A 12,637-nucleotide genomic window follows, 5' to 3' on the forward strand; every position below is an offset into this window, starting at 1 on the left:
CTTCTGGTTAATTATCACTCATTTTCCACAACTATTCAAATCTTCATCCACTTCTTCACCATCTCCCACACTATTCTTAGGTGACCTAACATAATAGAGAAAATAAAGCCCATCAGGCAAGAATTCTCATAATTTCTTATACTCTGGCACTCCCTGCCTTGCTGGCAGCAGATTTCTCTGGAATTATACCTGTCCTAAATTCTGTCCTGCTTCCCATAAGAGGGGTCCCTTCTGATCTCTGAGGGTGTACCCTCTATTTATCTTCTGAATCCCAAGCCCTCTCCTCAAGGATCCTGTCTTATTTATTATCCCTTCCCTTCTCTTTGTTCAATCTCTTCTACTTTTCTGGGTCTTCCTATAGCACATGATATGTTCATGGCTTACATATTTTAAAGTCTGCATTCGTCCTGCCCCCAAACCCCTGCTGGGGGCACTGCCCTATTCCTCTTATGTTCTTCAAAGTTGTTTTTTCCAAAAGTAAATTTTGTTGTGTGCCTTTGAGGTTAACACCATGATGTTATGGAAAACATATATAGATGGCAAATTGGTTACTATAGTGAAACAAATTAGCCTACCATCTCGTAGAGTAGTGTGTGCGTGTGTGTGTGTGTGTGTGTGTGTGTGTGTGTGTGTGAAGAACAGCTAAAATCTACTTTTTTAATCTATACTCTTTAATTCCTAACATCCCATCCACTGTTCCTCCATATTGCCATCCGGCTTCTGCACCCATCACTCCAGCAAAACTGCATTCCACTAAGTCACTGATGATGTCCTAATTGCTAAATCTAATGGATTCTCTTTAGGCTTTATCTTATCTTTTTTTTTTTTTTAGGTGACACAGTTGAGTGCTTTCTATTCCTTTCTAAATTATTTTACTATGGAAGATACACACACACACACACACACACACACACACACGTACGTATAATCATTGTCAAAAAAGATACAAGTTTTCTTCATCATTACTTCTCACCCAAACTCACAGTTTCTCACCCTACTGCAGTCCTATTTCCTTTCTTAGAAGTAACCAGCACTGAAGCACAGCCTTCTTACCTTCCTTCCTCTTTCCCCTCCGTTTTTCTTTCAACCTAAATGGGATGCTACTAGATTCTGAATCTCATGGCCCCTCCTCAAGGATCCTACCTTATTTATTATCCCTTGAACATAAAGATGTTTTAATTTTCTGGGTCTTTCCTTTAGCATATGATTACATCCATGGTTTCCAGATTGAAAAGTACTGTTCTACAATACTACAGAATTGGAGTCTTGCCGTCTTACAGATCTTCCATATCGGATTATATAAGTCTACTTAATTTTCTAAACCACCAGGTAGATGGATATACTGTACCATAATATATTTATTTCCCCACTGATGGAGACTTCAGTGGTTCATAGTTTTTGACACCACAAATTATATTGCACTGAACATTTTGATATGTGCTTGTTAGTTCACATTTGAAGATTTCTCTAAAATGAGATATTAATACGTAAAAGCAGAATTTTTGGTCAAAAGAGATTTAAAAATCTGATATGCTATCAAATTACCCTCCAAAGGACTGCATCAATATATAATCAGACCAACAGTAATCTGAGAGAATCTATTTTTCTGCACCCTTGTCAGCAATGGATATCATCAATCTGATGGACACATTAGTGTGATAATTTATTTAACTCTGATTCTTATTTTCATATGTTTATTAATACTTTATCTTTCAATTTCTGTGAATTGTCTATTCATATCTATCGCTATTTTTTATAATCATTATCTTTTTTCTTCCTGATTTGTAGGAGTTTTTTTTTTACATAATAGGTGTTAATTATTTAGTGTGTATTAGGAAAATATTTTCTGCCAGGTTGTCATTTGATTTTAGCTTTGTTTAGAATATCCTTGATTATACAGAGATTTTAAATTTTTATGTATTCAAATGTGTTACTTTTCCTTTTGACTGTCTTGGTTTTCTGTCATGCTGAAAGAGCCTTCTTTACCCCAAGATTATTTTTTAAAAATCCATATTTTCTTCCTATGAGGATTTAGTGTTACTTTTTCCATCTAGCTCCTTGATCTAGCAGGAATTTATTTGCTTTGTGGAACTAAAGAAAGACCATGTGGCTGAAGCCAGGGAAGAGTGGTGAGAGCTGAGGCTGAAGAGGGAGGACAGGTGGGCATGCGAAGGAGGTGAGTCTCAGTCACGAGAGCAATGAGAAATGACAAAAGGGTTTATGAGGATCACACGATCAGTTTTTACTAACAACTCCAAAAGAACTGCTGAGATGCTTCAGACAAAATAAAAAAAGAAAACCTTCACACGAAAGACTGGAATCTTTAACAATACTCATGATTGAGAAATAATAGTAGATAGAGGAAAGGGCACATAATCTACTTTTCTCGCCCCTTCCCCCACATGAAGTGTTTAAACAAACCCAGACATTGTTTTCTTCGAAAGTGATGCAGGGGAGGAGAGTACCTGAAAGTTCTGAAACAGACAAGCCATGGGGTTATTGTTAGCTGGGCAAGGAATTGTGGACTGTCCTTGGAACGCCTGGAGATTCTGGTACCCCTGGAGAAGTTGCTGCTGTTGCTGATTTGGAGGAAACATCTGATTGTTGTTTAACAGCGACTGTAGATGAGTCAGTTGATGGTTATTCAAAGTATTGTTTATTGATGACATATCACCTACAGTTTGAAAAACATAAAATATAAGTAAATGTGATTCTTCAGAGATTCTATGCCTCTCTTTGTACCTGAGAATTCCTGAAACAAAAGCTAAGTGCTATGCTTACTTGGGTAATGCTTTTCTTTCTTTCTTCTGCAAGTCTTACTGAGTGATAAGGAAAGAGTAGCTTTATTATTTAATTAGTTTTTTAGTTTTATATCCTGGAACGACTACTTAGTGTTTGCTCTAGTCATTAAGCAGTCCTTACATATTGAGCTTCTGTGTCATATGATTCCTTGATCCATTTTTAGATTTTAGATCTATTTTAGAGCACCTAAAATTAAAGGTTGAAATTAGTCCTACAATGTTTTAGCAATCGTATCTGACCACATAATTAAAATGAGTGAGCCTGATCAGGCCTTGTTTACAAAATTTAGCTCTCAAACCATAATTATATACCACATCAAATCATTGATTTGGCTTAGAAATGTGTATTTTGTTTTGCAGTAGAAGGTTGGTCACCTGAAATTAAAATTGAAAAGAAAACTAACAATAGAAAAGAATTCATTGTCATAATCATTTAAAATAAATATTAATAATCAGTAAGATTAATAACTAAATTTATATTCAAAATTTGAAATTCTTTTGAATTTACTCTGACATTTTCTTGAGGACAATGTCATAGAAATTGTCCTGTAATTTGAAATATGTAAATCTGTAATGCTTTGTAGGTTATTTAACTACAAAGATTTCAATGCCAAATAGAACTAATTATGCTATATTATAAATGTATCCATAAAATCAAAAAACATAAATAACAAACAAATTATTTTTACACATTGAAGATGCCATTGACATCATCATGCACATTTGGCTGTCCAGATGTATGGACACCATCCCTACACTTTATGTTATAATTACCTACATCCATCAGTTAAATATACTTGGCATTATTTTCTAACTATTTTGTGATAGGATAATACAGACAAAACACTTTGTTTTTAAGCCACGAAGGCCAAAAAATAATACTGACTGAGGAAATCTAGTAGAAGCTAGAGGGGCTGCCTGTTCCCTTGAACTTGGGCAAACTTTAGCTTTGCATGTTTTGACATCTTGCTTCCTGTTTTGCTAGACAAGCGTTTAGTTTTTATTTATTTAGGGTTCACCTGGAAAACACTTTCTCAATCTGTTTCCATCCACAGTGCAGCTGCTCATACTAACCCTGTGATGCCACACCAACTAAAATTCAAATAAAAGTTATTTTAAAGATGTACCTGTGCTTTATTATTTGAAAAATAAGACTCTACTTGGTTTAAGAGTTGATGGGTAGGTTGGGTTTAAGTGGCATCAGAATTAGAAGAGAAAGCAGATTAAAATGATATTTAGTATTGCTAGAATAGAGGAAAAAGGAAAAAGTCACTCATGTTTGTATAACTATGGTGTGTGTGGGTGTTGTTATATTTAGTTCCTTAAGCAAGCTGTGACATAACAAAAACATTTTTAAAAATAGTGTGACAAAATGGAGTTTTTAAAAAGGAGAAAATAGAATTAGAAAAACGTTTCTTTTGTAAAAACTTTGTGAAAAAATTTAACTTACCAAGTAGACCTGTCCCCAGTAGAGGGTTAAGTAGCTGTGGCACCACAGAGTTACTGTTGAGTTTAGCTGGACCAGGTGTATTCCCAGCATTATTAGATATATTCAGCAATGTTTCTGCCATTGACACCACTGCTGTCCCACCAAGTGTTGAGACAGTCAGTGCTGCCACTGCTGATGATGTAGTGGTTGTGGTAGTGGTTGCCTGGGAGGAGGTTGCTATGGAAACCTCTGGATGATTAGCGGTGTTGGCCGATGCCGAGTTCAGGACACCTCCCAACAGCTGGGGATTCAAGGGCATTAATCCTGAGGCCCCAGTGACAGCTGGGAGGAAGAGGGAGTTAAAAGTAGTGTCACTGCCTGCAAAGTTTGGTAAAGGGTTCCCCAGGGGGCTGGTTAAAAGGGCCTCAGCTCGGCTGTTGTCTGACTGATTGCTTGGCAAATGGTCTGGTGGGGCTGTCATCTGTGTTAATGAGGGTAAAGGGGTATTTTGCTGTTGCAAAAGATCTGAGATGGTCAGATTGAAAGATGGCAGGGGAAGCATGGCAGCTGCTTGGGCTTGGTTTTGAAGCAGGGCTGCTAAGAGCTGAAAGTGAACAGGCTGCAATACCTGCCCATCCATGTCACTGGAGAGAAAAGCTAAAGCAGCGTTTACATTCGGGTTGAGAAAACCTAAAGGGTGGAGGTTGATCTCAGACTTGCCTTCTCCTGCTGAAGGCTGGAGGATATTTAATAGATTCTGGTTTAGGAGATGCTGTTGATTCACTGGCAAAGAGATAGGTAGAGAACTGAGGAGGCTGGGGTTCAAGGGGTGTGGAAGATGGTTGTTTGAAGTGCTGTTGGATGGAAAATGAAGTGCGTGCTCCTGGCCAACAAAAGGAAAATCACTCCCAATGGGCAGCTGACTCTGCAGTGGGTTTCCAGCTGCGGTGGTGACTATGACGCCATCTTGAAGAACAGACGTTGTTTTTGTGATGGCAGGGTGGTTGGTGCCCGCTATGGCTATGGAGGATGATGGTCCTGAACTGCCTAAAATGACAAAAAACAAAAACAAAAACCAGTTATTAAGCATGGATATTGCATGAGACTAGGTATAAAAATGCATTAACATAAATTTCAACTTATTTGTTACATGACACCTTCATTGATTCTAACTAGATTAATTGTAATCAGATCAACTGACATCTGCTAATGGGACTTAAGTTTAGAATGTATACTTTTGGAAATTAAATATTTTGAAGACATTTTATTAAGAAATAGCTGGTGGGTTGTGGTAACAGGAGAGGTGAGGGGCTAAAAAAAGGAAATAGGTATTGCTATCAAATAGCTATCCTAGAATAGGATAGAACACTATCAAAGAATCAGTGTTCTTCATTCAAATGGGTAGATAAAAGTAACAGTTTTATTAAAACAAGTTATTTTCATTAAAAAAGTTGTCTTTATTTATAAAACTACTACTTCCTTTTAGTGAAAAGAACCCACAAAAGTAGAATGCACATAAAAATATAAAGCAGAAAATAAAAAGTACCTGTGAAGATAACTATTAATATTTTAGTTTCTAGCTTTCTGGGTGTTTTCTACCTACATGTCTATATATATACAGGCATGTACATATGTACATATATGTATGCAATATTTGCATGCTACACATATTTTTTAAAAAACAGAATCATGCTATAATGTTATGTTGTAGCTTTTTTTAGTTATCAGTGTATTGTGATTATCATTTCATGTTAACATATATAGCTACAGAACCATTTTATTAGTGTCATGTATTGATATACTGTACTTTAATCAACCTACAGACATGAATTTTTTTATTATTTCCAGTCTCTTACTATTGTAAGCAAAACTATGACACATATTCTTATTAATATTTCTTTGCCAGTTTGCCTAATTATTTTCTATGGATAAATTTTTAAAAGTGAAATTCCAGGGATTAAAGGGTTTACACATTTTAGAAGCTTTGCATACATATTGTCAAACCACCCTCCTGTGAAGTTAATCAATACACACTCAATTTACATTCCTATAAGCAGTGGATGACAGTGCTCATTTCTCTCAGCAACACTATTTATCATTATTTTGGACAATGAATAAAAATAATAATTAAGAATCTTTACCATTCTGATTGTGTAAGATAACTTTGATTTCTTAAATTAGACCAGTCTTAAATAGTATTCTTATTCTTAAAAGTCTTAGACTAGAGAGAAAAATTCTGGGAATTTAATATTTTAAAAGATAAAATTTCACTTATTTATCATTGCTTTTTGTGATGCTCAACCCAAGCTGCACAACAGCATTATCTGGATAAATTAAAAACAAAACAAAACAAAACAAAAAAACAAAAACCAATACCTGGGCCCTAACCCAGACCCGTTGAAAACTCATCTCTCGGGGTGCAGCCTGGGCAGTTGTATTCTTTGAAATCACCCCTGGTGATCCAGATGCACAAGGGGTAAGGTAGATAGGGTGAAAACCACATCTATTGAAAAGGAACCTATAATCACTTTTTTGTAAATGGTCTTTCCCCATCATAAATGCACTGTTTTATGTAACATATGCATTTGACAAATATTTTATTATTTTAGGAATATACAGTTAATTTTATTTAAAAATACTAAACACATATATGGCAAAATGAACAACACCAGTGTCACCAAAAAATCTAAAATAACTCAAATATTTTGGGCCAAACCATCCTAAAAACCTTTACATTTATCATGTTACCATTAAGGCTTCATCCAAATATGCAGAAATGTTTCCATACTTGTAACAGTAGTACGAATATCATTTAATATTCTTCTTGTTTTCACCTAATAGAGTAACACAAGCATTTTTCCTTTCTGATAAAGACTTTGTATTTATAGTTTTAACTGTGTAGTGTATATATTTACTATATTCATTGAATCACTCTGATAAAGTCTGGCATTCATATTTTAACTTTTCATCATTACAGATAACACAGGAATAAATGTCTTTCTACATGTGATACTTTGATACCTTTGAACTTTTTCCTTAGAAAAAATTTCATAATTGACATGATCATTTTGAGAATCAAGAAAAAGGCAAGCGAAAGTTCCATAACCTGTAAAAGTCTATAAAAATAAAAGGAGCTATCATCATTACTGACATTAGTGGTCACGGTAGTGGTGCTGTGATAACAGTGGCAAGTACAAACCCGCACATCCAACACACTTTACAAATATCCCTACAGAAAGGATTGGTCATTTTTCCCATCATGGTCTGCCTTTTTTTTTTTTTAAGTTTTCAGTGCTTTATTTTAAAAATGAGATTTTTAAAACTCCTCTTTGAAAATACATAAATATTTATGAAATATGAAATAATGACTATGTTCACCAAGAGTAATATAAGAAAACATACCAAATGCTGAAGTACACACATAGTATACAATTCTTTAAGTACTAATTCAGATTTGTTACAAAATAATCAAAACCTTAAACATTTAGTTGCTTCTTAAATCTTGCTGCTATTTCCATAGATGCTATGCATTATTTCCATTTGGACACCATCTTTCTAAAATTTTTTTTTCCACAACATAATGGAAGCACTGTGGTTTGTACTTTTTAAATTTTTTTAAAAAAATGTTATTAAAGCTTTACAAACATCAATAAGAGTTTTATTAAAAAGTCTTATTTACCAGTAATCACTACTTTTGGCACTCTGGCAATTTTTCCAATCTGCTAAATAATAATGACATATTTATAGATCACAATTTCTCTAAATAAACGTAGAACACATTTTCAAAATGCTCTAGAGTGTACACGTAAGGCTTTGTAGATGAAGGTTTTCCTTAGAGATTATTTTCATTTTTTATCTTTATTTTGCAACAGAGAAGTATCCACATCTATGATTCAGGGAAGCAACCATTTTGGGATAACCTAAAAGCTCTTTATCTAAATATTCTTGAAGAATTAGAAGAAACAAAGTATAGATACTCTGGGTGTATTTCTGTCTTACCAACAAGAAAGCGGTGAATAACACAAGGTTCTTAAATGTAGTATGAAGATGAAGGTGTAGTTTTAAAAATTTTTCTTTCATTTTCAACAAATCAATTCAACAAACAGGTGTACTCTGTTCAACAACAAACTGTAAATGACTATGAAAAAAAAAAAAACCTACTCTTTCCTAAAGGAACTAATAGTTCAGGCAAAGAAATAAACATAGAAATCTGCTTGTCTTTTCCTTCTGTCAAATATATAATTATTCAGAGTTTATTATGAACTAGAAAAATGTAAAGCTCTTTTCTTATATTGCTAGTATAACTATAATGCAATATGCTAAGAGGTATAACAGGTACAAAACAAGGAGACCATTATAAAACCGAACATGTCAGGGAAAACTAGTCCAGTGGTATAACACTGAGCTGCAATTTCAGAGATGAAACAAAATTAAAAGGGCCTCTATGCAGAAGCAAGATAATTAAAAAAAAAGAAAGAAAACAAAGACAAGATGATAATAAAGTAGATGGAAGGTAATGAAGAGTCCTGTGTTTCTCCAAAACAAACTAATATGATTGAAAATATTGTGAGGTTTCCCTATGTTTCCAGCACCTCCTATCCATGGTTAAACCTGCTGCCTTACATAAGCAGTGAAGAAATTTGAAATCATCTTTTTAAACCATTAAATACAAAAATCATTTATTTATCTCTGTATTTCCAAGACCTAACACAGTCTTTGACACATGGTTGGCATTCAAAAAATATTTGTTGGTTAAATGAATCTATTAAAAAGACTGTAAAATCATAAAATTTGCACTCAACTTTTAGAAGTAGGTAGTTTGACGCTGTGTGTGTGTGGGTATGCTTGTGGACAAAAGGTAAGAATACCACCCGTTTGTGGAGAAAGTGAAAATGAACTCTCCAGTTTATTAGTCCAAAGCCAGGAGATAAGGGACATTGGAAAAGAGATGGCTTCAAGAGGACAATTTACCTTAAAAGGCTTCCAGATATTTCAAGAAGCTGAAATAACCCCACAGAGAGAGAGGTCTATCCCAAATTACTCTGAGTTCTTAAAGTTACTCATTCATGCTGTCCTTCAAAGAGGACCCTGAATTTGTATGAAATTTTATAGATGGAGAGAAATCTGGAAATTGCTTATTTCTGAACCACTTAATCTTTAATAGGTACTCTCTCTGGTGAATGTGTTTCATAGTTCCGCACAAAAACCTGTTGAGTTGTGGGGAAAAATGTTTTGTTAAAGCTGTTTTTTTGTTTTGTTTTCGCAGCCAAGATATTTTGTGCTTAATCGAACAAAAAGGACAGTCTCTGAGAGTTTTAAAAAGCAAATTATTCATTACATATTTAGCAGTTAAATAACCAAAAGGCAGCTGGGAGCCTGGAACAAGTTAGTAAGTTGGAGAAGTCCTTTACTTGGAAAAAATGATTATTTCACACCAGCCAGCAGCACCATGAACTGGCATAATTCCTTTTTCTCATTGTCTCTGTTGCTTTTCCAGAGTAGGAGAGAAGACTGGAAAGCCACGCAAACAAACTTTGGTGTGAAATCTCGTGCTTAGACACCAGAGATTAAGACAGTCTAGTCCAATGAGGAAATGACAGAGGTAGCCTGCTCAGTAGGACAGATTTCTGTATGTAAACAGTATTCAGTACACACTTATAATTTATGATATATGTAAATGTGTGTGTACACAAATATAGCATGCCTAAATTTTAAAAGTTATTTTCCTAACATTAATTTAATCCTCGACATGTTTCATCTCATTTTTAAAACTACTTTTCAAAACAAAGTTAATGTCTACCTCTTTTGATTCATTTCTCTTTTTCCTCGTCACTGTTTGTATTGTGCTAAACTCTTACATGGCTGTCTCTTAAATATTAATAACATTATTACACATCTTGGTATGTGTACAAGACAGGGCATAAAACTCACATCAAGAACAATGAAGTGTTTTTTAAATGTCATTATATCAGTTTGTTTAGCTCTAATTTTGAATAAATATTACTTTATGCTAAGAAATCTGCTCTAAATTAATATGCCCAAATACTGATTTTTTATCCATAAAATTCAAGAACCTAAGAAATAAGTCATACAGAATGTGTATGCCTTCACCATCTGACCTTTATCATGTGCTTTGGTAAGTGTACCTGCATTGCAAAGAGGGACAGTGGTAATCCTTAATAAAAATGGATGCTTCTAAAGATAAGAGAAAATATCATGGCTTAGTGAGTCTAATAAATATAATTCACTTTTCAATCCCATTGAAATAGTGAAAATTTCTCCTTTGTATTTAAAGGACTGATTTTTAATGATGATAATAATAAATTGAAAGATAACTTTTATGAGATACTAGATCTTTCAACAAGACTATTTTCTTAAGTTTTATTTAAGAGGGAATGTAGTATGTATTTACAAAAACATCAAATCTCTACCTTTGTGTTCTGGATTCTGATATTAATAGTTAACATTCTTCTCTCAGCAATAGAAAGAAAACCCTGCTACTTTGTTCTACTTAAGGGAGGGAGGAAGAGGCCCCAAACCAAAGGACTTACGAGAAGGTAGAAAAGATGGGGAAGGGAGCTGTGGCAGTATCTGAGGAAATGCTCTCCACACTCAACAAGGCCAAGCTGCTGGGGAGGAGAAAAGAGCAGTAGAAGGGAATGCAGCTTGAATCTTGGAATATGATGTCTGTGTAGTTATGACTATCAAGGGGATCAGTCTTCTGTCTTGTGGTGGTGACGGAGTCAGAAAGAGTCCCCACCTGCCCCCATAATCACGTTTCGTTTCCTTTCTTAACACATGTAATCACTCTGAAAACTGTTAGAGTTAACTTTAAAATGCTTGGGATTTTTCAGTTTACTCAAATAACATTTTTAAAAAAAATTAAACCCAAATGCCTCTTTTATCACATTTTTCTTAATATTTGTGAGAAAACAAATGTTGAGAAGAGTGTAAGTCTCTTGCTGGTAGGATTTCCATTCTCTGAATATGCACTACCGTACCTAACAGTTAAATGCTTCATCAATATTCCAGTTGGAAGTCTTATCTCATTTTGTTGTATAAGCAGAGCACGCTGAGTTTCTAGATTATGCACATGCCTAGCTTTGTATCCTTCTAATGTACCATTTTTTTTGCAGTGCTAAAACAGTGCCTACCACACCCTAGCTTCCCAATAAATATTTGCTGAATTACATATGAATATTCTAAAACAGTATTGAGATCTATTAATGGGCTGCAAAATCAATTTAGTATGCTCCAACTAGCATACTTTTGATAAATGAAATAGAATAGAAAAGAAAATATAAAGAACATTGCACAGCTAGGGTAGCATTTTGTGGAAGCTCTATCTGTTAGCTTACATACATGAGTGCTGAGTCATGATCTGTTTTGTGAGTGATTAAATTTTCAATGGGTCATGACCGTTATTAAAAAATACCGAATAAAATAAGATAAAATGGAATGGGATTAAAAAATCAGAAGTTATTACATATGATAAGTATTTGTTCCATGAAACTTTTTGTTACACATTATAAATGTATGTCTAATGGACTCTAATGCAAGTTAATTTCCTGTTGGGGGAAGAATTTTAAAAAGTTGAAAAATATTGCTTTAGGATCAGGTCTCTGAGTTGCTCAACTCTGTAGACGATGGTCTATGGAGTTGTGCTCCAGGGAACATATTTACCAGACTACAGTGAGAAAGGGGTCCCTGTGGAGTTATGCAGCACAGGAACCCTGCTCTAGTACATCTGTGATGAATACTCTCTCTTATACCTGTGCCCACGGGTCTTGGATAGATACTCCAGACTTCCCTGGACTAGCTCCAACCCCAGGAATACCTCAGCAATTCCTTCAGATCTGTTGTCTAGTTCCACTTTTAATCTGTAAAAAGGTGAGTTGTTACTTTGAATTTGCAACTAGTATAAGACTTAGAAATAATTTTTACTTTACTCTTGGCTTGGCTGGCATTAATGTTGTTTGATATAAGTTACTAGAAGGTAAGAATTTGATTTATGATTTAAATTATTTAGTACTACATGCATGTAAAAACGAAATCCAATTGGATGACACCATAGGAATATTTTTTAGCATTATTTTTTATGACTCAAACTTTGTAGAATTAGCATTACTCTATAGAATCTGGGTACGTTTTGCAACTGTGTAAATGTTTTTTGGACCACTTGATTTTAGTAAATAATAGCTTAGGCATTGTCTAGAGAACTGAAGGATTTCTAGTGGCTTTATAAGTGAGCTCAATGTATTGCAATGGAATAAAATTCTCCCAATTCGCACACTGGGACAATTTATTTCTTGAAAGGCACAAAATATATCACTGAATCAAACATATCACCACTCTGAGTTCTGTTACCATCTTTGATTACATAGACTCAACGTCTACAGCCAAACAT

At 34.5% G+C, this 12,637-nt stretch overlaps 1 protein-coding gene across 26 annotated transcripts in view; it reads right to left on the minus strand.

Moving 5' to 3' along the window:
• Window positions 1-12,637, minus strand: part of MBD5 (methyl-CpG binding domain protein 5) — a 482,676-nt gene that overhangs the window by 25,253 nt on the left and 444,786 nt on the right. For 20 of the 26 annotated variants that reach the window (XM_078327829.1, XM_078327838.1, XM_078327825.1 and 17 more), the window contains 2 exons: window positions 4,252-5,277; window positions 2,466-2,674 (listed from right to left, as the gene is read on the minus strand). In XM_078327829.1, the coding sequence (XP_078183955.1) occupies window positions 2,466-2,674; window positions 4,252-5,277 (1,235 nt within the window). The remainder of the gene's footprint in view (window positions 1-2,465; window positions 2,675-4,251; window positions 5,278-12,637) is intronic. The other 6 variants (XM_035304984.3, XM_017973491.4, XM_008998924.5 and 3 more) reach the window with 1 other exon arrangement.

The sequence above is a fragment of the Callithrix jacchus genome, chromosome 6 (assembly GCF_049354715.1).
Source record: "Callithrix jacchus isolate 240 chromosome 6, calJac240_pri, whole genome shotgun sequence".
Classification (NCBI taxonomy): domain Eukaryota; kingdom Metazoa; phylum Chordata; class Mammalia; order Primates; family Cebidae; genus Callithrix; species Callithrix jacchus.